At 39.2% G+C, this 26,256-nt stretch overlaps 1 protein-coding gene across 1 annotated transcript in view; it reads left to right on the plus strand.

Annotated features, from left to right (window-relative positions):
- Positions 1-231: 231 nt before the first annotated feature.
- The window catches only part of C1H3orf70 (chromosome 1 C3orf70 homolog), a 124,729-nt gene continuing 98,704 nt past the window's right edge, over positions 232-26,256 (plus strand). The window contains exon 1 of the mRNA XM_027539116.1: positions 232-659. Within this exon, the coding sequence (XP_027394917.1) occupies positions 464-659 (196 nt within the window). The 5' untranslated portion in view covers positions 232-463. The remainder of the gene's footprint in view (positions 660-26,256) is intronic.

The raw sequence follows: 26,256 nt of genomic DNA on the forward strand, positions 1-26,256 counted from the left end.
AAGCTGGCGTGCGTGTGAAAACCGAGCCTCCGAGGCGGCTGTGTTCCTAACAGCCCTCCGTCCGTGGGGGCCAGCCTACGGAGGTTGAGTGAGTGTGCGGCGGCAGCAGGGCCGCCGAGCGTGTGTGAGCAGCCGTGTGTGAGAAGGCGGGGCTGGCGGGGGGACTTGTGGCGTCTGCCGGAGCCAACGCGCGTGTGTGCGCGTGCGTGTGCACGTGGGGGCGCGGCGCGCGCCACGGCGGAGGGAGGGAAGGCGGCGGCAGGCCCAGCCCCCGGTCGCAGCGCCCGGGGCGGCTCCTCTGCGAGCCTAGGGACCGCTGCGCTCCCGCCGCCGCCAGCTCTGCTACCGCCACCTCCAAGGGCTGACCTGACTCCCGGCCCGCGCCGCGCCCGCCTCGGCTTCCTGCCCGCCCAGACGCCGCTCCTACCGAGCTCCCGGTCTCGGCTCCGCGGAGTGAGAGGAAATGAGTGCGGCCGCGGCGCCGGCGCCCGAGCGCGGTTGGAAGAGCGAGAAAGTGGACGAGGCTCAGGCCCTGGCGCGGAGTTGCGCCGCCCGCAGACCCGACTTCCAGCCATGCGACGGGCTCTCCATCTGTGCCACGCACAGCCACGGCAAGTGCTTCAAGCTGCACTGGTGCTGTCATCTCGGATGGTGTCACTGTAAGTCGAGCCACGTCTCCTCGCCTTTCTCCGCGGTCCCGAGGGCTCCCGCGGGGCCGTCCGGGGTCGTAGTAGGGACTGTGCGGCCTGGGGGGCGCCTGGCTGGGCCGGGGCTGCCCTGCCGCAGGCCGGGGCCACCGTGGGCTCCGGGCGGCGGGAACTGCCCTCGCGCCGGACCAGTCGGGCCGGCGCTGCCTTGGCAACGAGATGAAATCTGTGGGGAACCTACCTTTTTAGCCACTTCTACAAAAGGGGTCTCCCCGTCCCAGGGAAACTGGGGTGTATTCCTCCCCGCCCCCCGCCCCGCCCCTGTTTTCTTTTTCAACCGAAAAGACCAGGCGCGTGTGGAGAAAGGGTAGAGAGCCGTCAGAGTTGACGACAACTGGAGGGGAAGTCTTTTTTCAGGGCTGGTGGTTAAAATGTGTACCTCTTAATTTTTTCACTTTTGTCTTAACTGGCTGCTATTTAGAAGAAAGAGAACCCTTGGATTTGGAATCGTAGCCCATTTCTTGTATCCAGATTGAGAAAGCGCTGAAGAGTGAGGGACTGCTTCCAAGAAGTTAATATTAAGAGTTTGGAAGGGTGAACTCCTTGAATACCCAGTTCCAGCATATAAAGCCAGTGTATTATAGAGACTGTTTTAAAATTGCAAAAATAAAATGAAAGTAAGCTTCTGTGATCTTAAAGTAATTTGTAGAACTAAATGGTCTAGACCTTTTCTCTTATGTCTATCCTGCCTGTGATTTTTAAAATGTTTAAGTGTCCATTTAATCAGAATTTCACTATTTTATTAGTTTATGGTATTTGGCCTGCTATATCTGATGAATTATTTCTTTTTAGAAATGTATTCTAAACTTAGTTACCACATAACCTTATAATAAGAGGGTTTGTAGTGTTTATTTAGGATGCAGATTCTCAAAGTGATCTTAAAATTATTTTTTCTTCTTTGGTTAGAAAAAATGGCTCCCAACAAGAGATGCAGTACATAACAGATACTTTTCTATTAATTGAACATAATAAAATATGTTAAATTTATGACTTCAGGGATAGAGAATTCTTACGTTTCCTTTACAAATGCAAGACACGTTGAACAGTATTGGTTTTTTGCATTCTGTGTACTGTTGGGTCTGTTTTGTCCTATATCTCATTATTCCTGTTGCTCTCAGCTCCATTCCTAATTGTATGGCATTGCTTCCGTGGGGAACAGGGTGAAGAGTTGAAAGTAACAACTGTGGGAAACCTGTGATGCCAGAGTACACAAGTAGGGTGACTCCAGTGGTCCATTTCCTGTGGAAGTATAGAAAGAGTCATAGTGTGAATTGTGAGGAACATTAAAGATGGTCCAGTTCAGTGCCTGTCATTTCGGCAGTCTCCCCTTTGAGTACACCGTAACTGGTGGTAACCTTGCAGTCTTCTCAGGCAGCCTCTTCCTTCATTAGACAGCTTTGACTCTTAAAAATGCTCTTCCTTATATGGAGCTAAAATCAGTTACATTGGAATTTCTTCCTACACCTCCTATTTCTACCTTATGAAATCATATATAACAATCTTAACCTTTTTTAGATCCTGTCTGTTTCAACTCTTCAGATATACACATGATGTAGACTGTTTTACCCTATCTCTAGTCACAGCATCTGGCCTGAAATAGGTTTGTAATTCACATTTGTTGAATGACTGAATGAAGGTAGCCATTGTTTTCCTCTCAAGCATCGTCTTGTCCTATTTATAAATCTCCATTCCTTTCTATGGGCTTCCCAGGTGGCTCAGTGGTAAAGAATCCTTCTGACAGTGCAGGAGATGCGGATTCGATCCCAGGGTCTGATCCCTGGGTCAGGAAAATCCCCTGGAGAAGGAAATGGCTGCCCACTGCCATATTCTTGCCTGAGAAATCGCATGGACAGAGGAGCTTGGTGGGTTGCAGTCCATGGGGTAGCAAGAGTCGGACATGACTGAGTGACTAAACCACCACCATTCTTTTCTGCCTTTCCTTTAATGGTGTTCAGGCCCCTAAGCATCCTGGTTTTTCTATTCTGAACATATGCCGATATGGTTATGATTCTATGAAGATAGTGACCCCTAGAAGGGTACACCATATCCCAGCTGTGGTATGATCTGTCCAAAATTAAGCAGGACTGATATCGCCTGTTTGATATACTACTACTGCAGCTAGCATCACATTAGCTTTTCCTCCACATCATATTGAGCTTGTCGTTGTCAGATTGAACTAAGCTTGCTGTGAACTAAGCCATTAAGCCTCTTTTTTGTTTGTGTGTGTGTTTTACATTTGTGGCATAAGTTAGAGCGCTTGCCTATCTCATAGTTATATATTTGGGATATGGCTACTCACAGATCACTTAGATAGATCCCTTCCGTATATTTTCCTCTTTCCTTATTGATAAAATTGTTAAACAGGAGAAGACCACAGATGAAAGTCCTGAACTGTCTTTCAGGTTCATAACAATTCATTAATGAGCACTTTGTTGTTATGATCATTTTAACAGTTACCTCACTACCTAATTGGGCTTCCCAGGCGGTTGAGCTATAATCTGCCTGCCAGTACAGGAGACCAAGAAATGTGAGTTCGATCCCTGGGGGGTCCGATCATTTGGTGTAGGAAATGGCAACCCACTCCAATATTCTTGCCTGGAAAATTCCATGGACAGAGGAGTCTGGTGGGCTACAGTCCCTGTGGGGTTGCAAAGAGTTGGACATGGCTGAGCGACTGAGCACACACACACACACACACACACACCTTATCATACCTTTATCCACCTTTTGTTTATCTTATCTATATTGGTTTAGTGAGATACTGATCAGATACTTTGTTGAAATTCTCCCAACATACTACTTTTATGTCTTTTTGATACATGATGTCTATCTGTAAACATACTTCTGTAAAAAAAAATAAAGGAAATTAGTTGAGTATAATGTAGGTTGATTCCACAGATGCTTAACATTTTCTTTTTTAAGTGATTAGTAGCTACTTTTTAAATAATCTGAATTTAGAAAGGACTGGCATTGAGTATACTGGACCATTCGCAGTTCTTTTTTTTTTTTTAAATCAAGCCTGCATTTATTTGCTCTCTTCAGTCTTTGGCAGCCTTCTGGGATTCCATGCTTCCTCTGCTGCTGGTGGTTTGGTGATCACATCCAAGAATAGCTTCAGTTCATTTAGAGCAGCCAGCTGCCCTGTTCAGTCTCCTCACCTGTGTGAGGCATCAATTCTTTCTACCCTTTTTAAGCCTCAATATTATTTTTCTTTAAGAGAAGCAGAATTAACATATTTGAGAAGTTCTGCTTCCTTTGGAATGCATGAACACAATGTCAGTCCTAAATAAAATTCTTTTAATTTTGGTGAACATACATTGAGCACCTTCTCTTTATGGGACATTATTATGGAAACTAGGAATACAGATACGAATATAGCTGGATCATGTCCCATAAGCAGAGTGTAAGGGTGTGATTCATCCTATATTTATTTTTGCATTCCTTTAAAAGCACAAATGATATGAATGAAAAATGATCAACTTGTTCACCAAATTGGTAAATATTAAACCAGGAAGACTACCTTGAGATGCTTGAGAGAGGAAATTCAGAACAAATAAAGGAAATTCAGTTTTATATGGTTGATGTTAAATTTGTGAAATTTATAACCTTATGAAGTAGAAAAGGCTGCAAGTGCATACCTGTTCATGAAAGACACAAACTGTGTATATGTTGACAGATGCAGTGCTTGATGTAAAGGAAATAGTATATTTGGGTAATCGATTTTGAGGACTATGTCTGTGATGAAAACTGGATATGTTCTATTGATGTCTCTGTCAGAGATAGATTATTGGGCTGATTGAATTATGGCCCTGAATCTGAACCTTTATTTTTTTTTTAAGGAGTGGTATTGGGTTGGTTTAACAAATGAAGGATTCCAAGAAGAGTTTTGAGAGAGGAAAAGATGTGGCTTGGCTAGGGAAGAGGGATGGTAAACAATAAATCATATGTAGATATTGTAAAGTAGCTTTTTTGTGACTGGAGTAGATAGAATGTTAGAAGAAATAAGAAATTTGATTGTTGAGGTGTTAGGGAGGGATGAACTGGACAGTGGGGAAGTTCCAGTTGCTAGAGACCTTGGCATTATAATGGTGAAATGAGTAGTGGGGGGATGAAATCGGCATGGGAGAATATTTTCATATTAGTGTAAAAAAATAGGTTGAAATTCATGCAACAATGTCTATTTAATGGAAATTAGAACAGATTAGATTTAGAGGGGAAGGAAGAGGATAGTTATAAAGGATGGATTCTAGAATTTTGCCTTATGCAGCTTGGATGGATGGTGATGCTGTTCATTCACTAACAACCACATACTGGAGAAGAACTAGGTTTGGATAATCATGGAATCATGAATCCACAAAGACCATGAATCCAGTTTTGTATCTATTGAGTTTATGTTGCCTTGTCATTGCATGGCGATGTCAGTAGGCATTTGGATATAGAGGATACAGAGCTTGGAGAAGTCTGCACTGGAGATAATATGGAAGTCTATAACTTCTTTATAGATTGCAGTTGTAGCCATGATGAAGCATGAGATTGCCAGCGGAGAAGTTATAGTGTGAGAAATGAAGAAACCCTTTAGGCTTTCCCTTTAGAACACTTAACATTTAGAGGCTGGTTACAGGAGGATGAGCTGGCAATTGAATCTAGGAAGAGATGGCCAAAGAAGAAAAAATCTGGAAAGCATGGTATTACAGAGGCCAAGGGAAAGGAGTGCTTTAAGAAAGAGTATGAAGATGAAATTTGTTTTCAGCAGGTTATTTCTTAGATATTGGTGAAACTAGAAATAGTGATTTTTTTTTTTATTACTGAAGAAGAGGCTGAAAGGTTTAGTTTTGCAAGAATAACTTAAGGAGTATACTTAATTATAGCATAGCTATTTGCGATCATGAATTCTTCAAGGTAGAAAGGGAACAAAATACCAGGATAAGAGAATTAGGACACAAAGATAGTAGTTAATATTTATTGAGTGATTACTTTGTGCCAGAGTAAGCTGATTATGCTAAGCATTCAATAACCAATGATGTTATTATGTCCATTCTGTAGTGGAGGAGAAATGCTTAAAGAAGTCAAGTAACTTTCCCGTGGGCATGTAGCTAGTAAGGAGTAGAACCTGGATTTGAAGCCTTGTCTGTCTGATTCTTGGGCCTGGAGTCTTAACCACTACAGGCACTCTAGAGCAATTTAAAGTTAATGAGCAAAATCAACAGTTTTTTGGCTTTGTTAAAACCAGTGATGGGGAAAGTTTTTAAGAAATAGGTGGCAAATTGTATCAATTGCCATAGTGAAGTACAGAAGAATGGGAAGTGTAAAGAGATCCCTGAATATGGTGAGGCGTGAAATCCAAGTTAAGAACTATCAAAGAGAAAGTGATGAGAGGGTGTTGGGGGTGAGGCGGGGATGGATAGGTAGAGGTGGGGTCATGTGTGTGATGTGATGTCTGTACCACCAGCAGAACTCAGCTTTTATTGGCTTAATAAAATCACACAATAGGTGAGCTCAGTTTTCTGCAGAAGACATCTTAAAAGATGTCTCTTTCAGGTTGAAAGCAGGAAGAGTGGGACTTGATGTAGTCTAATAGATGATATTAACATATCTAAAGAAAAACTGTTAAAGCAGAAGGTGGATAGGCAGCATCAAATTACAGAAAAATGGGAGTAGGAGAGGCAGAATTTGGAAATGTTTTTTCCCAGGACTCTTCAGAGAAGGTGGCACAGCCTAGAGGCTTACATGTCTGGTCTTGTGACTGGACTATCTCAGCAAGTGTTTGGTTATAATCTGGCCTCCTATTTTTATATGTCCTATAGGGAAATAAAGCTGATTAGAGGATTTAACTGTCAGGACCTTGGGGCAAGTATAGGTCTGTCCACTAGCTAGTGTATTAGCATTATGGTTTTTGCATTACTCTGTTTGTTCTATTTTCCTGCTTCTACTCAACCTCCCAAATCAAGTTCTGACTTCCCCGGGGTAATGCCAGCTGGTTTTCCCAAAGGGCAGCTCAGGCATATCAGTAACAGAAGCTACAGAAAATATATTTGAGATGTCTGATAGTGAAAACTGGCAAAAAAGGGAGTGGTAGTTTGATTAGATGGAGGAGTCAGCTGAAGGTTTTTTCTTCTAATGAGGCCTCTTTCTATGTCTGGTAATTAAAGGAAGAGGATTCAGGTGTTAGCCAGTGCAGAGGTGAAGTCAGTTTCTGAGTTTTCTCTTTTATCCAGAGATAGAGAAAGCTCATAGGTGTTTTCCCATCTAAGTGGTGTTTCGATAATAGATGACAGCACACTTGTTGTTTATATGCAGGCACAATTGTAACTTTATGCGTGTGTTAGCTCATTTGCACTTCACGACGGCCTTGGGAAGTAGCTATTGTTATTATCCTCATTTTTTAGGTGGGCACTTGCTGGAGGTCCCACGAAGTAGCCCTGGCCACATGTGGTCAGTGTATTAGAATCTCACAGACCAGCTGGTACCCAGGCTCTGGGTTTCTTGGTTCTGCTCAAGGTACAATAAGGAGGATTTCAGCTATTTCAGATTCTCTTTGGAACAAGGAGGATTTAAATAAATTAGGAAAAATAAGAATGGTTTCTTATTTTAAGAGAAGGGCAACTATATGCAATATGAACTTTTTGGAGTGGTTGCAAACTGTACAACTAGGCTTTTAAAAAGCATTTAATGGAGTTTGGGATCTACATGTGCACGCTGCTATATTTTAAATGGATAACCAACAGGGACCTACTGTATAGCACAGGGAACTCTGCTGAATGTTATGTGGCAGCCTGAATGGGAAGGGGGTTTGGGGGAGAATGGATACATGTATATACATATGGCTGAGTCCTTTGCTGTTCACCTGAAACCATCACAACATTGTTAATTGGCTATACTTCAATACAAAATGAAAAGTTAAATAAAAGATATTTAATGATGTATTTGTATAATATGAAGTTTCAGTCATGTCGTATCTTCAGATGATCCCTGACTAGTGCAAGCCTCTTTTGGTGAGCTTTGCATGTGTACCATTAATTATTACTGGTTTCCAAGACTGATGAACTTTAAAAGGTTTGAACCAAACAGCTTTTGAGGACCTTTTTATGACTATTCCCTGCATTATAACACCCTCAGTTTAAGTTTATCCTCGCATGTTGTGGAACCTCATTAATTCACAAGAAAGAATATCTTCAGAGAAGTTAAGTGTTATTAATTCCAAATAAACACAGGGACATATATTTAACTTAAACTAACAGTTATCTAGAAGAAGATATGCTTTCTTGAAAAATAAAGTGCTTTATATATAAAATGTGAGGACAGAGTGTGGTCGTAGAAAGAGTGAGGGCTTTGGAGTCAGACACACTTAAATTCAGTCCTGGTTCTTCCATTCATTGGCAGGATAGCTTCGGATAGGTTACTCAACCTTTCTCAGCTTCAGTGTTCTCTTCTGAAAAATAGGAATAAAAATCCTACTTCACAGGGTTGTTGTGAAGATTAAATGACATAAGCAGAGTACTTAGTGCAGGTGTTCAGCATCAGCCCCTCCTCAAAACAAGCGATGGAAATATTAGTATAGTCATCCCAGGGACAGGCTCTGCAGTTGGGCTTTGTGTCTGAATCCTGGCTCTGCCCACTGGCTAGTTACATAGTTTGGGGGAAGTTACTTAACTTCCTTCTTTCAGTTTCATCATTTTTAATACGGGGATAATAACATAGTTACATTATCATAGTGGTGATATGTCAAAAACCCAAACTCCAACTGCTTCTCCTTGAACAAATGTCCCGGTTAATCTGGGATTCACTTTGTAACCACACTCATTTGTTCAGTTACACACTTCAACACAGATGGTAAAAACATACATTTTGAATAGTATGACCTTTAGAAATCAAGTTTTTCAATTGTCCTCATTGTGGGAAGATCTATTTCATAATAGCTACTTTGTGATAATTATCTACTTTTTACCTTGGAATTTTATTTTGTGCTCTTCCACTCCCCTGCTCTATCCTATTTTCCACCATTGTTAAGCAATGGATAGTTCTGATTAATTAGATACACCAGTTAATAAGTATTATTATTATATTATAGCAAACATTGTATCAAACATGATATAGAAGTATTGTATCAAACATGGGTTAATATGTTTCAAAGGATCAGAATATTATAAAGCTGTTAAAGTGAAGCTGCACATACTAACTTTAATGATTGCTATCCTGTAACAATACTTGGGTATCATTTGGAATATTGATTTTGTGTAGAAAAATGGCAAAGTGCTAATTATATGCAACATGAAGGTTTTTGGACTGGTTGCAAAGTGTATAAAACTATGCTTTTTAGGAGGAGTCCTGGCTGCTAGAATGATGGACAAAGTAGAATTAACTGTTTTTGCAAGTTACTTTACTAAAATTCACAGAATTTTTGTTTTGTGTTTCTTTTCTTCTTATTGTTGGTTTGTTCTTCAATATTCTGATATTTAACAGTATTCTGTAAGCACACTACCAAAAACATGCAATGTCTGAAGTGGTCAGCAGCTACAATATCTGTATCTGCACAATGCCCTGAAAAAGTCCATTCAGGACAAATTTTTTAACCTCCTTAGTGCTTATTTGCCCATTTAAAACTAGATTCTTGGTGTGATATAGAATGTTATTTCTTCCTCTGTATCTCATTTAAACAGACCTTTAGTGAGATGAAAACACTAAAAGAGTTTTGTAGTGATTTGGTATTTTGTGTAATAATTGTGTTTTGTGTCTGTTAGACTCATTTGTTTTTTCTTTCTGTCTGCACACACACACACATGCACATACATGTGCTTTTTTTCATTTAAAAGTAAGTTGCTGACGTGGCATTTCACCTAAATATTTCAGCACACCTCTCATTTTGCTATGAAACCACAATACTAATCACACCTAAGATAGTAACATGAATTCAGCAACACCATCTAATACACAGTTTCCTTAATTGTCAAAAAATTAATTTTATAGCTGACTTTTCAACTCGAGAGCCAATCAAGATTCATATATCACACGGATATTTTAATGGCATAGACTGTGGCGATGGTTTCACAGGTGTATACTTACCTCTGCACTCATCACATTTTATGTATTAAATCTGTACAGCTTTTTCTGTGTCAGTCATACCTTAGTAAAATGGTTTAACAAGTGAAATAAATCAGTGGAATAAAAACATTCATGCATCACATTTCATTATTGTATCACTTCAGTCTCCCCTTTAAACATTCTAGAATAATCATACTTTTTTGGGTGGTATTGAAGTTTTTGAAGAGTCCAGATTAACTGTCTGTAGTATATCCCATGTTTTAAATTTGCCTTATTAGATTTAGGTTAAACATTTTTGCCTAGATATTAAATTTGTGCTGTTGTATCCCTTGTACAGCATTATAGGAGGAGACATAGGTCCCTGTGTTCTACTTGTGTAGGGTGATGACTGCCAAATCTGTCAGTATAGACATATTGTTTCTCCTTTGTTACTTTTTTTGTATAGTCATTTTAATCACTTAGTAAGAGTAAGTAACTGTGGAGTGATACTTGGACACTGAGTGAATATCCTGTTCCCCAATAAACTTTAACCCATTGATTTTAGTATTGACTAGAGAGTCTGTGTCAATCACTTATTACATCGTGTTGATAGTGATATTCTAATTCTGTCCTTCCTAACATTTGATGGCGTTTGAAGAGGTTTCTTTTCTTTGTATCTCTTCTCTTTTAGGTAATATGATAGGCAACTTGATTCTTTTTAATGTGCTATAATCAAGCATCATATTTTTTTTTGATGCTCAAATTGTCCTACATTTGGGCAATGAGAGCGTCTTCAAGATGGCTTTGTGACCTTTTGACATGTCCCTATCATTTTACTTTACTGCTTTCTGAAGCAGTAAAGATATTCCAGACTTACCTAGTGATTTCCTCACTCCAGGCCAGAAATGAGTCATTTTTCCAAGAAACCCATGTTCCTTTCAGTGAAGAATGGTATGGAAACCATTATCTGGGTTTTTAATGTACCTGTTTCTGCCGGGATGCTACTGCACGTTACTTTCAGTGGACAGACTTAGAAAGTGTGTGTCTCGTTCATCCTTCCCCATTCCGTAGTTGTGCCTGCCTTCTCTGTGGGTAAAAACCCTGGTTTCCAGTATATCACAATATTTACCCATTTCTTCTATTTTCAGCTACCCATAAGATAGTTTAGGAATTATTATATTGGTTTCACTACCAATGACAAATTGATGACTTAAAGTTCAAGATAGAATATATCCTGGGAAGGATGTATGTAGTCAGAACACTCTGTTCAAAAGTTTCTTGAGTTAATTTTTTTCTGTGTGGTCATGTTATCAGTTGGGTTCATTTATTTCTGATTTGAATCAATTTCAGGTATACTTTTTTCATCTTTTTTAAATTGAATTTTTAATTTTGAGATAATTTGTAGGTTCATATACATTTGTGAGAAATAATACAGAGATCCCACATATTCTGTATCCAGTTTCCCAGTGATAGTATTTCACAGAACTGTAGTGTGATATCATAACCAGGAAATTGTCATTGATACATACAGGTTCAGGAACAGTTTCAGCATTGCAAGGATACCTCATGTTGCCTCTTTATAGCCATACTCACTTTCACTTCTGCACCAGCCCTAATTAATCCCTGCCAATTACTAATCTGTTCTCTATTTCTTTAATTTTGTCACTTCCAGGATGTTATATAAATAGATCATACGTTATGTAACCTTTGGGGATTGGCTTTTTCCACTCAGCGTAATAACTCTGGCGATTCGTTCTGTTTGTTGGGTGTATCGATAGCTTGTTCCTTTTTATGGCTAAGTAGTGTTCCATGCTGTACGTGTACCACAGTTTGTTTACCTGTTCACCCACTGAAGGACACCTGGGTTGTTTCTGGTTTTTAGTTATTATAAATAAGCCTGCTGTAAACCTTTGTGTATGGTTTACTGTGTGAACAAAAGCCTTCATTTTTCGGGAATAAATGCCCAGAAGCACAAATGCTTGGTTATGTGGAGGTTGCACATTTAGTTTTTTAAGTAACTGCTAAACTGTTTTCCATGGTTACCGTACCATTTTACATTCCTGCCAGCAATGTATGAGTGATCCAGTTTCTTCACCACATTTCCTGTCAGTGTTTGGTGGTGCTGCTATTTTTGTTTTAGTGATCTGATAGATGTGTACTGATCACTCATTTTGATTTTAATTTGCATTTACCTGATGGTTAACATTGATGTGCTTATTCACCATTTGTATATCCTCTTTGGTGAAGTGTCTTTAATTTTTAAGACTTTTTTAAGAGCAGTTTTAGGTTTACAGCAAAATCAAGAGGTAGGTATGGAGCTTTCCCGTGTATTTTGCCCCCACATGTGCATAGCCTTGTCTATTATTATTTATCAGAATTGTACATTTTTTTTAACCCAGGATGAACCTATACTGACACATCATAGTTATCTAAGGTGCACAGTTTACCTTCGGCTTCACTCCAGGTGTTGCACATTCTATGAATACGGACAATAATGACATGCATGCATCATTTATAATACCATCCAGAGTGTTTTCACTGCTCTAAAAATACCCTCCCCTTGGAAACCACTGATTTTTCTCATTGTCTCCATTGTTTTATTTTCTCCAGAATGTCATATAGTTGGAATCATACAGTATATAGTCTTTTCAGACTGGCTTCTTCCACTTATTAATGTGCATTTCTCCATGTCTTTTCATGGCTTGGTAGCGCATTTCTTTTTAGTGCTGAATAATATTCCATCACCTGGATGTACCACAGTTTTGTTTTTCTTTAATTATTTTTTTACAAAAGTAAATTGAGGTATAACTGACATTTGTTTCAGGGGTACAGCATAGTGATTCAGTATTTGTGTATACAGTGAAGTGATCATCGCAGTAAGTCTAATTAACATCCATCACCATACATAGTTACAGATTTTTTTCCTATCTGAGAACTTTTAATTTAAGATGTACTCTGGTAGCAACTTGAAAATATACAGTAGAGTATTATTAACTATTATTATAGTTACAATAACTGAAACAACTATTCCCAATTATCAGGTGGTGCTAATGGTAAAGAACCCACCTGCCAGTGCAGGAGACATAGAAGACATGGGTTTGATCTCTGGGTTGGGAAGATCCCCTGGAGGAGGGCATGGCAACCCACGCCAGTATTCTTGCCTGGAGAATTCTGTGGACACAGGAGCCTGGCGGGCTATGGTTGCAGCCTGTAGGGTTGCAGAGTTGGATATGACTGAAACAACTTAGCACTCATGCATCCCTGCTGCTGCTAAGTTGCTTCAGTCGTGTCCGACTGTGCGACCCCAGAGACGGCAGCCCACCAGGCTCCCCCATCCCTGGGATTCTCCAGTCAAGAACACTGGAGTGGGGTGCCACTGTCTTCTTCCATGGGTTGCCATTTCCTTCTCCAATGCATGAAAGTGAAAAGTGAAAGTGAAGTCGCTCAGTCGTGTCCAACTCTTAGCGACCCCATAGACTGCAGCCCACCAGGCTTCTCCATCCATGGGATTTTCCAAGCAAGAGTACTAGAGTGGGGTGCCACTGCCTTCTCCCATGCATCCCTAATGATAGTTTATTTTATAACTGAAATTTGGCCATTTTGACCATCTTCACTCATTTCGCCCCATTCTCTCACCGCCATGCTTTTGGCAACCACCAGTCTGTTTCCTCTACCTGTGAGTTTTCAGATTTTTATTATTATTTTTTTAATCCATGTGTAAGTGAGAATATATGGTATTTGTCTTCTTCTGTTTGACTTATATCACTTACCGTAATGCCCTGAAGGTCCATCCATGTTGTCACAAATGGTAAGCTTTCATTCTTTTATATGACTGAATAATATTCTGCACATATAGCACATTTTCTTTATCAATTCACGTGGTGGTGGATACTTAGATTATTTCAGTGTCTTGGCAGTTGTAAATAATGCTGCTGTGAACAGGTGGGTGTGTATATCTTTCCAAATCAACACTTTCATTTTCTTCAAAGGCACACCCAGAGGTGGAATTGCTGGATCATATGTAGTTCTGTGTTTAATTTTTTGAGAGACCTTCATACTGTCTTCCATAGTAGCTGCACCAGTTTGCATCCCCACCAACAGCACCAGTGGTTCCCTTTTCTCCACAGCTTCACCAACGCTTATTTCTGGTTATTTCTTGGGTGTTTTTTAATAACAGCTGTTCTAGCAGGTGTGAGGTGATACCTCATTTTTGTTCTGATTTGCATTTCCCTGATGATTAGTGATGTTGAGCTCCTTTTCATGTGTTGACCATCTGTATGTCTTCTTTGGAAAAAGGTCTATTCAGATTGTTTGCCCATTTTTAAACCAGATTATTTTGGGTATTGAATTTAGTGAGTTCATTATATATTTTGGATATTAACCCATAATGAGTTATATGATTTGTAGGTATTTTCTCCCATTGGGGAGGTTACTTTTTCATTTTGTTAATGGTTCCTTTTCTTCTGCATAAGCTTTTTAGTTTGATGTGTTCCCACCTTCTTATTTTTGCTTTTGACATCAAATTTCAAATCATCACCACCAAGAATGAAGTCTAGTTTGAAGCCGAGAAGCATGGTACCGCCAGCTTTGTTCTTCTTTCTCAAGATTGTTTTTGCTGTCTGGGGTCTTGTACACTATGGTTTCTTCATTCATCTACTAAAGGACATCTCGGCTGCTTCTAATTTTTGGCAGTTACGAAGAAAGCTGCCATAAACATCTGTGTGCAGGTTTTCGTGTGAATGGAAGTTTTCAACTCCTTTGTGTAATTAAATACCAAGAAATGCGATTGCTGGATTGTATGGTAAGAGTCTGTCTTCCAGAGGGACTGTATTATTTTCATTTCCACTGGAAATGTTTGAGCGTTGCTGTTGCTCCACACCCTGTCCAGCTTTGCTGGTGTCAGTGTTCCAGATTTGGGCCGTTCCATGTGTGTGTTTTTCAAATGTTTTCTTCCAGTCTGTGACTTGTTTTCTAATTCTCTTTATATGTTCTTTCACAGAGCAGAAGTTTTTAATTTTAAATAAATCAAGGTTATTAGTTATTTCTTTCATGGATCGTGTCTTTGGTGTTATATTTAAAAAGGCATCACCACACCCAAGGTCACCTAGGTTTTTTCCTTTGTTATCTTTTAGGAGTTTATAGTTCTGCATTTTACATTTAGGCCTGTGATTCATTTGGGGTTAATGTATGTGAAGAGTAAAAAGTCTACATCTAGATTTTTTTGCTTTTGCATGTTTATATCCAGTTGTTCCAATACTATTTGCTGAAGAGACTTCTTTTCTTCTTTAATTGGTTTTTTTTTTTTTTTTTTGGCTGTTGAGTTTTGAGAGTTCTTAATATATTCTGTGCACTGGTCTTTTGTCAGAGCAGTAGTTCACATTTTCTCATAGTTCTGTAGCTTGTCTTTTCATCCTCTTACAGAGTCCTTTGTGGATCAAAATTTAAGAATTTTGATGAAGTCAGGTTTATGAAATTTCCTTTTATAGATGATGCTTTTGGTGCTTTTTAGAACTCTCTGCTTAACCTGAGATCCTAAAGACTTTTTCCTAAAGCTGTTACAGGTTTTAGTTTTACATTTAAGTCTGTGATCCATTTTGAGTTTTTGTATAAGATGTCCATTTTAGATCCAGGTTTTGTGGATTCTTTTTGTTTTTGTTTGCCTATGGATGTCCACATTGCTGCAGCAGTACTTGTTGAAAAGGCAGCCTTTCCTCTATTGAACTGCTTTTTGTACCTTTGTCAAAAAGCATGTTGTGTAGTCTGTTTCTCTGCTCTGCTCCACTGATCTCTGTGTCTGTTCCTCTGCTGACACCACACAGTGTTGACACTATAGCGACAGAACGTATCTTTAAACCTGGTAGTCTGGGTCTTCCTACTTTGCTTTTTGTTTTTTTCAGAATTGTTTTAGCTATTCTAGTTCCTTTACCTTTCCATATGAATTGTAGAATAACATTTTCTGTATCTGTTGGGTTGGCTAAGACGTTGGTTCGGGTTTTTCCATACAGTGTTACAAAAAAAAAAAAGAAAAACTGAATGAACTTTTTGGCCACCCAATACATAACTCTTGCTAGGATTTTGATAAGAATTGTGATAAACCTGTAAGTCACCTTTGCTGCTACTGCTGCTGCTGCTAAGTCGCTTCAGTCGTGTCCGACTCTGTGCGACCCCGTAGACGGCAGCCCACCAGGCTCCCCCGTCCCTGGGATTCTCCAGGCAAGAACACTGGAGTGGGTTGCCATTTCCTTCTCCAATGTATGAAAGTGAAAAGTGAAAGTGAAGTCGCTCAGTCGTGTCCGACTCCTAGCGACCCCATGGACTGCAGCTTACCAGGCTCCTCCGTCCCTGGGATTTTCCAGGCAAGAGTACTGGAGTGGGTTGCCACTGCCTTCTCCGAAGTCAGCTTTGGAAGAGTTAAAAATCTTCCTTATGTTGACTCTTCGTTCCGTGAACATGGTATGTCCCTCCATTTATTTAAATCTTTGATTTATTTCATCAACATTGTATAAGTTTTAGCATATAAGTCCTGTATATATTTTGTTTGAATCATACATAAGTATTTACAATCTGCCTTTAGTGTAAGAGACCTGGGTTCGATCCCTGGATTGGGAAGATCTCCTGGAGAAGAGATGGCTAACCTCTCCAGTATTCTTGCCTGGCAGAGGAGCCTGGCAGGCTATAGTCCATGGGGTTGCAAAGAGTTGGACACAACTGATGACTTTCAGTCACTCACATTTACAATTTTAAAAATTACAAATGTATTGAGTTTTTAATCTTGGTGTTTATTGCCAAATTTTATTGCTTGTATATGTTTATTGCTAGGATATAGGAATGTAAGTGATTTTCATTTTTCATTCAGTTTATTTTGCATTCTGTGGCCTAGTTGAACTCACTTATTAGTTCCAAGAGTTAAAAAAAAAATTGGGGGGGGGGATTTTCTATTTAGACAGTCATTTCATATGCAGGTGGCGACAGTTTTATTTATGTTTTTTGCCTCCAATTCATATGGCTTTTCCCTTTCCCCCTTTTCTGCTTTGTTGCACTGGCTAGAACTTCTGGAACTATGTTGAATAAGAACAGATATCTGTGTCTTGTTCTTTTCTCCTTAGGAGGGAAGCATTAGATTTTTCATCTTTAAGTACAATGTTAGTGTTAGATTTTTTGTGGTGTCTTTTTATTGAAGAAATCCTTTTCTATTCCTGTTTTATCAAAGTTGTTATTATGAATAAGTATCAAATTTTGTTAGATATGTCAGCTTTGCACCCCTGGAATAAGCGTCACTTGGTTATGGTGTGTAATTCTTTTGATATATTGCTGAATTCTGTTTGTTGATAATTTGTGAAGGATCTTTATGTCTATATTTATGAGGAGTGTTAGTCTATAGTTTTCTCTTTTAGACTGTCTTTGTGTGGTTTTGATATCAGGGCAATAGTAATACTAGTTTTATACAATGAATTGGGAATTTTTTATTCCTAGCCTATTTTCTGAAAGAACTTGCTTAGAATTGATGCTCATTTTTCTTAAACATTTGGTGGAATTCTCTAATGAAGTCATCTGGGTCTGGAAACTTTTAAAATTACTATTTCAATACTGTATAGCACAGGAAATTATATTCAGTATCTTGTAATAAATTATAATTTAAAAGAATCTGAAAAATATTATTTATATACATACATATATATGGATCTCTTTGCTGTAACCAGGAACTAACACAACATTATAAATCAACTGTACTTCAATAAAAAGCCTAAAAAACTAAATTAATAATTTAGTTTCCTTATTAAACAATATTCAAATAATTGCCAATGGATGAGTTGTGGTAGTTTGTAATTTTTGAGGAATTGATCCATTTCATTCTAAGTTGTCAAATTTGTGTGTGTGTTAATTTTATTGACCTGTTTGCAGAACTAGCTCTTTGTTTCATTTATTTTCTCTATTATTTTTCTGAGTTCATTGTCACTGATTTCTTCTCTCATCTTTATTATGTCCTTCCTTCTCTTCTGCTTGCTTTGAGTTTATTTTGTGCTGCCCACTTTTTAAGAATCTTAAATATGGGAACTTAGATGACTGATTTGAGGCTTTTCTTCTTTTCTAATGTATGCAGTTATTGTTATAAAAATCCATCTCACCATTGCTTTAGGTGTACCCCACAGTTTTGATATGTTTTATTTTAGCTTTCATTAGGCTCATGTTTTGATTTCTTTTGATATATCTTTCTGATTCGTGGATTATTTAGAAGTATGTTTAGTTTCCAAGTGTTTGGAGATTTTCTTGATATAATTTTGTTACTTGGTTTTTCATTTTAATCACAGAACACATTTTGTGTGATTTTAATTCTTTTAAACTTAAAACCGGGAGAAATATCAATAACCTCAGATATGCAGATGACACCACTCTAATGGCGAAAAGTAAAGAGGAATTTAAGAGCCTCTTGATGAAGGTGAAGGAAGAGAGTGAAAAGCTGGCTTAAAATTCAACATTAAGAAAATTAACATCATGACATCCAGTCCCATCACTTCATGGCAAATAGATGGGGATAAAATGGAAACAGTGACAGACTATTTTTTTTTGGGCTCCAGAATCACTGCAGATGCTGACTGCAGCCATGAAATTAAAAAATGCTTGCTTCTAGGAAGAAAAGCTATGACACACCTAGATAGCATGTTAAAAAGCAGAGACATCACTTTGCCGAAAAAGGTCCTTATAGTCAAAGCTGTGGTTTTTCCAGTAGTCATGTACAGATGGGAGAATTGGACCATAAAGAAGGCTGAATGTCAAAGAATTGATGCCTTTGAACTGTGCTGTAGGAGACTCTTGAGAGTCCCTTGGGCAGCAAGGAGAGCAAACCAGTCAATCCTAAAGGAAATCAACCCTGAATATTTGCTGAAAGGACTGATGCTGAAGCTGAAGTGCAAATACTCTGGCCACCTGATGCGAAGAGCCGACTCATTGGAAAAGACCCTGATGCTGGGAAAAATTGAGGACAGGAGGAAAAGAAGGCCCCAGAGGATGAGATGGTTGGATGGCATCACTGAATCAGTGGACTTGAGTTTGAGCAAACTCTAGGAGATAGTGAAGGACAGGGAAGCCTGGCTTGCTGCAGTTCATGGGTCGCAAAGAGTTGGACACTGCTTAGCAAGTAAACAACTGGTCCAAGTATCATTGACACTTAAAAAGTATGGGTATTCTGTTAGGTGAAGTGTTCTATAAATGTCTGTTAGATTCTACTGGTTGCTTATGTTGTTTAGTACATCCTTGTTTGTTTTCTAATATTTTCTGTCATTTGTTGAAAAGGATTGTTGATGTCTTATATACTCAGTTATGGATTTGTCTTTTACTCCTTTCAGTTTTTGCTTCATATACATTTGCAGCTCTATTGTTTGGTGCACACACATTTAGAATGGCTCTGTCTTATTAGATGACCCTTTTATCACCATTTACTATCTCTGTATCTCTGGTAACTTTCTTTGCTTCAAAGATTACTTTATGTGATATTTATAGAGGCATACCTGCTTTCCTTTGATTAATATTTTCTTGACATATCTTTTCCTTCCTTTTATTTCTAGTCTGCCTATATTGTTAAATGTGAAGTGAGGTTCTTTATTTTTTAAATTTTAGTTAACTTATCTTTGGCTGCACTAGGTCTTCAGTATCAATGTCCTCATTGTGAGATATGACACTTGGTGGTTGATCATTGTATTGTATCAGTTTTTTTATTGTGTAACAAATTACCCTACAACTGAGCAACTGAAAACAACAGTAAATATTTGTTATGCATTGCATTTTCTATGGGGCAGGAATCTAGAGAGGATTAGTGGGCAGTTTTGGTTTAGGGTCTTTTGTGAGGTTGCAGTCAAGATGTCAGGTAGGATTGCAGATATGTGAACCCTTGGGCTAGAGGATCTGCCTCCATGAGTCCCTCAGAAGGCTAGAAAGCGTGCTGGTCGTTGGCAGGGAGACCACGGTTTCTTTATACATGGACCTCTCCTCAGGACTGTGAGTCCCTACTGTCATGCTGTGAGTGTCCTTACAGCATGACAGCTGAGTGCCCCAAGAGCAATCAATACAAGAGAAAGGGAGGCAGAAAGCTCAATGTACGTATAATTAAGAGTCAGAGGTCATACACTGTCAGCCTGTCAAGTATTTTATTGGGTACAGAGGCCAGGCGTGACTTAATATGGGAGGAGACTGCAAGGCTACAAGTACTAGGAACCAGGAATCCTTGGGTGCCATCTTGGAGGCTGGCTACCATATGTACCATCTTTAAAGCATGGAAAAATTAAGTGAAGGAAGGACAGGCTAAGTGAAGGAAGGACAGGCATAGTAGAAAAGTATAAATATGGGATTGACATGAAGCAAGTAAGCTGATAATCTTTGTGTATAATGTTGTGATCTGCAAAAAAGACTTAGCATCTTAGTTTTATGAAAAATAAACCTATAGATAGACCTTAGTAATATTCTAGGATATTGTTTTTAGGGTTTTTGAATTTTACACATTGACTTTATTATTATTAGTGACTTAATTAGGGGATCAGTAAACAAAGGTACGCATGAATGGAAAGGTGCAAAGTTTGAACCAATGTATATCTGAGGTGTGTGTGAATAAATGATTTGGTTAAACCCTGTAACTCTGAGGTCAGAGACCTAGTTAATGCCTGTACAACAGAAGTTAATGCTCAGGATTTTGTTCTCAGGCTATTAATATTCATAGGTCTGGATGGTATTACTATAAGTGAATTAATGAATGAGTAAGTATATCTATATAGAAGACAAGGAAAGCCATATGTGGTCCAATTATGAGTGTTTAATATATTTTTGCTATTAATACATTTCTAAAGTGTTCAATTCCAATGTAAATCTATTTGGATAAATATCATACAGAGATAAATACCTGGAAATCAATGTTCTGCATTATTTGAGACGTGCTGACTGCTTATTAAAAATAAGAAGATATGATCTAATTGGTTATGTCTGGGAGTAATGATGGAGAAGGCAATGGCAACCCACTCCAGTACTCTTGCCTTGAAAATCCCATGGATGGAGGAGCCTGGTAGGCTGCAGTCCAGGGGGTCACGAAGAGTCAGACACGACTGAGCGACTTCACTTTCACTTTTCACTTTCATGCATTGGAGAAGGAAATGGCAACCCACTCCAGTGTTCTTGCCTGGAGAATCCCAGGGACAGAGGAGCCTGGTGGGCTGCCATCTATGGGGTCGCACAGTCGGACGCGACTGAAGCGACTTAGCAGCAGCAGGTCTTCATCGCTGACCGTGGGCTTTTCTCTAGTTGTGGTATGCAGGGGCTACTCTCTGTTTGTGGTGCATGGTCTTTTCATCGTGTTAGGTTTTCTAGAGTCTGCAGAACACAGACTCTAGGGCAAGATTCAGTAGTTGCAGCATGCGGGCTCAGTAGCTGTGACTTGAGGACTCTAGAGTGTGGACTCTGTAGTTGTTATGTGTGGGCTTATTTGCCTCACAGCATGTGGAATCTTTCTGGAGCATGCATCCAACCCATGTTGCCTGCTTTGGCAGGTGAGTTCTTAACCACTGGACCGCCAGGGAAGTACTGAAGTGAATTTCTTTTACACAGCATAAGTTGTTTTTTAAAGCCACTTTGTCTTTAATTAGACCATTTATATTTAATGTAATTATTGATAAATTAGGGATTGTTTGGCATTATTTTTTTGTTTTCTGTCTTTTTTCTTTGTTTCTTTTTGTTTGTTTCTGCTCTTTCTTTTCTCTTATCTTCCTGTGAGTTATTTGGGCATTTTGTAGACTTCCATTATATCTGTAATATTTTTTAGTATTCTCTATGTTTAATTTTTAGGTATACATAGACAGCTTATCATGATCTGTTAGTATCCTTTGACCATTTTGAGTGAAGTATAGAAACCTTCAGTTCAGTTCAGTTGCTCAGTCGTGTCTGACTGTTTGCAACCCCATGGACTGCAGCACGCCAGGCCTACCTGTTCATCACCAACTCCCGGAGTTTACTCAAACTCATGTTGATTGAGTCGGAGATGCTATCCAACCATCTCATCCTCTGTCATCCTCTTCTCCTGCCTTTAGTCCTTCCCAGCATCAGGGTCTTTACCAGTGAGTCAGTTCTTTATATCAGGTGGCCAGAGTATTGGAGCTTCAGCTTCAGCATCAGTCCTTCCAGTGAATATTCAGGACTGATTTCCTTTAGGATTGAGTGGTTTGATCTCCTTGCAGTCCAAGGGACTCTCAAGAGTCTTCTCCAACACCACAGTTGAAAAGCATCAATTCTTCGGCACTCAGCTTTCTTCACAGTCCAACTCTCACATCCATACATGACTACTGGAAAAACCATAGCTTTGACTAGACAGACTTTTGTTGCAAAGTAATGTCTCTGATTTCTAATATGCTGTCTAGGTTGGTCATAACATTTCTTCCAAGGAGCAAGCATCCTTTAATTTCATGGCTGCAGTCACCATCTGCAGTGATTTTGGAGCCCCCATAAATAAAAATAAATAAAAATAGAAATCTTACTTCCCTTTGTATCCCTCGTCCTCTACCCATTTATAGTATAACCATCTTAAGTATTTCTTCCACATGTTTAGAACCATATCAGACAGGATTATAATTTCTGTTTTAACTGTCAAATATAACTGAGAAAACTCAGGAGCAAAAGAAATATATTTATCTACTTTTTTTTTCTTATTGTGTTTTCTCTGATTTTCAGAAGTTCCTTCTTTTATTGTTGCCTTTTTGTTTAGAAAGAAGGAAATGGCAACCCACTCCAGTACTCTTGCCTGGGAAATCCCATGGACAGAGGAGCCTGGTAGGCTACATACAGTCCATGAAGTCACAAAGAGTCGGACACAACTGAGTGACTAAACTTTCACTTTAGCCATTCTTTCACAGCAGGTCTGCTGGTGACAATTCTTTTAGCTTTCCTTCATTTCAGAATGTCTTGATTTTTCCTTTATTCCCGAAGGATGTGTTTACTGGGTATATAATTCTTAACTGAGGGACTGAACTGAATTCTTGATTGATGTTCTTTTCTTTTAGCACTTGAAAAAAAGTCGTTCTGCTTCCTTCTGATGATAAATGATAAATGGCTTCTGATGATAAATCCAGTGTTGTTTGAATTATTTTTCCCTTGTAGGTAAGGAGTTGTTTTTCTCTGGCTCCCTTTAAGACTTTTTTTCTGTTCATTTGGTTATCCGAAGTTTGAATATGATGGGCTGACCTGATTTCTTTGGATTTGTCTTATTTGAGGTTTGCTCAGTCCTTTAATCTTGTAGGTTATGTTTCCAGTCAAATTCAGCAAGTTTTCAGCCATTATTTCTTCTGCTTTTGCAACCTTATCTGTTTTGTCCTATCCTTTTGGGACATCAATAAAATGAATGTTAGATTTTTTTTTTTATTATTATAATCCTGTAGTGCCTGAAGTTCTGTTCATTCTTTTTGGGAATATTTTCTTTCTGTTAAAATTGGGTGATTTCTATTATTCTTTCTTCGAGCTCATTGAAACTTTCCTCTTCCATTCTCCTGTTGATGCCTATTCACAGGGATTTTTATTTTGCTTATTGTATTTTTCAGTTCTCATATTGTTTGGTTGTTTATTCTTCTGTCTCTTTGAGATGATTTCTGAGACTTTCTATATTTTTCTTTGTTTCAAGCATTTTGTAATGACTCACTGAAGCACTGAAAAGTCATGCTGTTTTAAATTCCTTGTCAGGTAATTCTAATATCTCTGTCATCTTGGTGTTGGCATTTGCTATAATTTCTCATTGGTTTGAGTTCTTGTTTTCTTGCTATGACTACTGATTTTCAGTTGAAACCTGGACATTCTTGTTGTTATAAGATTCTGGATCTTAAACCTATTTTTTACTGACTTTCTTGGTACTACTCTAGCAGAGTAAGGAAAGTGCTGCCTCTAATTGACACCGAATGGAGTGGTTGGTTTCTGTTACTGCTGGGTGGGAGTTGGGGCTCTCCATGCGGCCTCTACTGACACAATGGTAGAGATGACTTCATCCTGTCTTTGCACTCCGTTTCTGAGTTTACCTGTTTAGAGTGTTGAGATATCTCATTAGAATCTTTCAAGTATAGAAGTCTAGGTTCTTCACGCTTTCCTGGCCTTTGCTGTCATGAATCAGGGTACAGTTCAGTTCAGTCACTCAGTTGTGTCCGACTCTTTGTGACCCCATGGACTGCAGCCTGCCAGGCCTCCCTGTCCATCACCAACTCTTAGAGTTTACCCAAACTCATCTCCATTGAGTTGGTGATGCCATCTAACCATCTCATCCTCTGTTGTCCCCTTCTCCTCCTGCTGTCAATCCTTCCCAGCATCAGGGTCTTTTCCAGTGAGTCAGTTCTTCACATGAAGTGGCCAAAGTATTGGAGTTTCAGCTTAAACATCAGTTCTTCCAATGAAAACTCAGGACTACTCTCTCTTAGGATAGACTGGTTGGATCTGATTGCAGTCCAAGGGACTCTCAAGAGTATTCTCCAACACCACAGTTTAAAAGCATCAATTCTTCGACGGTCAGCTTTCTTTATAGTCCAACTCTCACATCCATACATGACTACTGGAAAAACCATAGCCCTGACTAGATGGACCTTTGTTGGCAAAGTAATGTCTCTGCTTTTTAATATGCTGTCTAGGTTGGTCATAACCTTCCTTCCAAGGAGTAAGCGTCTTTTAATTTCATGGCTGCAGTCACCATCTTCAGTGATTTTGGAGCCCCCCAAAATGCCATGATCTTAGTTTTCTGAATGTTGAGCTTTAAGCCAACTTTTTCACTCTCCTCTTTCACGTTCATCAAGAGGCTCTTTAGTTCTTCACTTTCTGCCATAAGGGTGGTGTCATCTGCATATCTGAGGTTATTGATATTTCTCCCGGCAATCTTGATTCCAGCTTGTGCTTCATCTAGCCCAGCATTTCTCATGATGTACTCGGCATATAAATTAAATAAGCAGAGTGAAAATATACAGCCTTGATGTACTCCTTTTCCTATTTGGAACCAGTCTGTTGTTCCATGTCCAGTTATAACTGTTGCCTCCTGACCTGCATACAGGTTTCTCAAGAGGCAGGTCAGGTGGTCTAGTATTCCCATCTCTTTCAGAATTTTCCACAGTTTGTTGTGAATCGGGGTACAGTACACAGTATTTTCTCTAATATTTGCCTGGAGTAGAGTGATTACTGTCTAAAAGTTTTACATCATGCTGGGTGATTTCTTTCCTTGTCCTTTGGTAAGAGAGAACAGGTTTTTGTTGAGACATCACCCTAAGAAAAAGAAATGCAAAAAGGCAAAATGGTTATCTGAGGAGGCCTTACAAATAGCTGAGAAAAGAGAAGTTAAAGGCAAAGGAGAAAAGGAAAGATACACCCATTTGAATGCAGAGTTCCAAAGAATAGCATGGAGAGATAAGAAAGCCTTCTTCAGTGATCAATGCAAAGAAATAGAGGAAAACAATATAATGGGAGAGACTAGAGATCACTTCAAGAAAATTAGAGATACCAAGGGAACATTGCATGCAAAGGTGGGCACAATAAAGGACAGAAATGGTATGGACCTAACAAAAGCAGAAGATATTATGAAGAGGTGGCAAGAATACACAGAAGAACTATACAAAAAAGATTTTCATGACCCAGAGTCCGCAGTGGTGTGATCACTCACCTAGAGCCAGACCTCCTGGAGCGTGAAGTTAAGTGGGCCTTAGGAAGCATCCCTACAAACAAAGCTAGTGGATGTGATGGAATTCCAGTTGAGCTATTTCCAATCCTAAAAGATGATGCTGTTAAAGTGCTGCACTCAATATGCTAGCAAATGTGGAAAACTGAACAGGGGCCACAGGACTGAAAAAGGTTAATTTTCATTCCAGTCCCAAACAAAAGCAATGCCAAAGAATGTTCAAACTGCCACACAATTGCACTTATCTCATGAGAAACACTGGGCTGGATGAAGCACAAGCTGGAATCAAGATTGCTGGGAGAAATATCAATAACCTCAGATAGGCAGATGACACCACCCTTATAGCAGAAAGCAAAGAACTAAAGAGCTTCTTGATGAAAGTGAAAGAGGAGAGTGAAAAAGTTGGCTTAAAATACAACATTCAGAAAACTGAGATCATGGCATCTGGTCCCATCACTTCATGGCAGATAGAAAGGAAACAGTGGAAACAGTGAGAGGCTTTCTTGGACTGCAAAATCACTGAAGATGGTTACTGTAACCATGAAATTAAAAGATGGTGCTCCCTGGAAGGAAAATTATGACCAACCTAGACAGCATATTAAGAAGCAGAGACATTACTTTGCTGACAAAGGTCCATCTAGTCAGGGCTATGGTTTTTCCAGTAGTCATGTATGGATGTCAGAGTTGGACCTTAAAGAAAGCTGAGCACCTAAGAATTGATGCTTTTAAACTGTGGTGTTGGAGAAGACTCTTGAGAGTCCCTTGGACTGCAAGGAGATCCAACCAGTAAATATCCAACCAGCATATTAAAAAGCAGAGGCATTACTTTCCCAACAGAGGTCTGTCTAGTCAAAGCTATGGTCTTCC

This window comes from Bos indicus x Bos taurus, chromosome 1, assembly GCF_003369695.1.
Source record: "Bos indicus x Bos taurus breed Angus x Brahman F1 hybrid chromosome 1, Bos_hybrid_MaternalHap_v2.0, whole genome shotgun sequence".
Taxonomy (NCBI): Eukaryota; Metazoa; Chordata; class Mammalia; order Artiodactyla; family Bovidae; genus Bos; species Bos indicus x Bos taurus.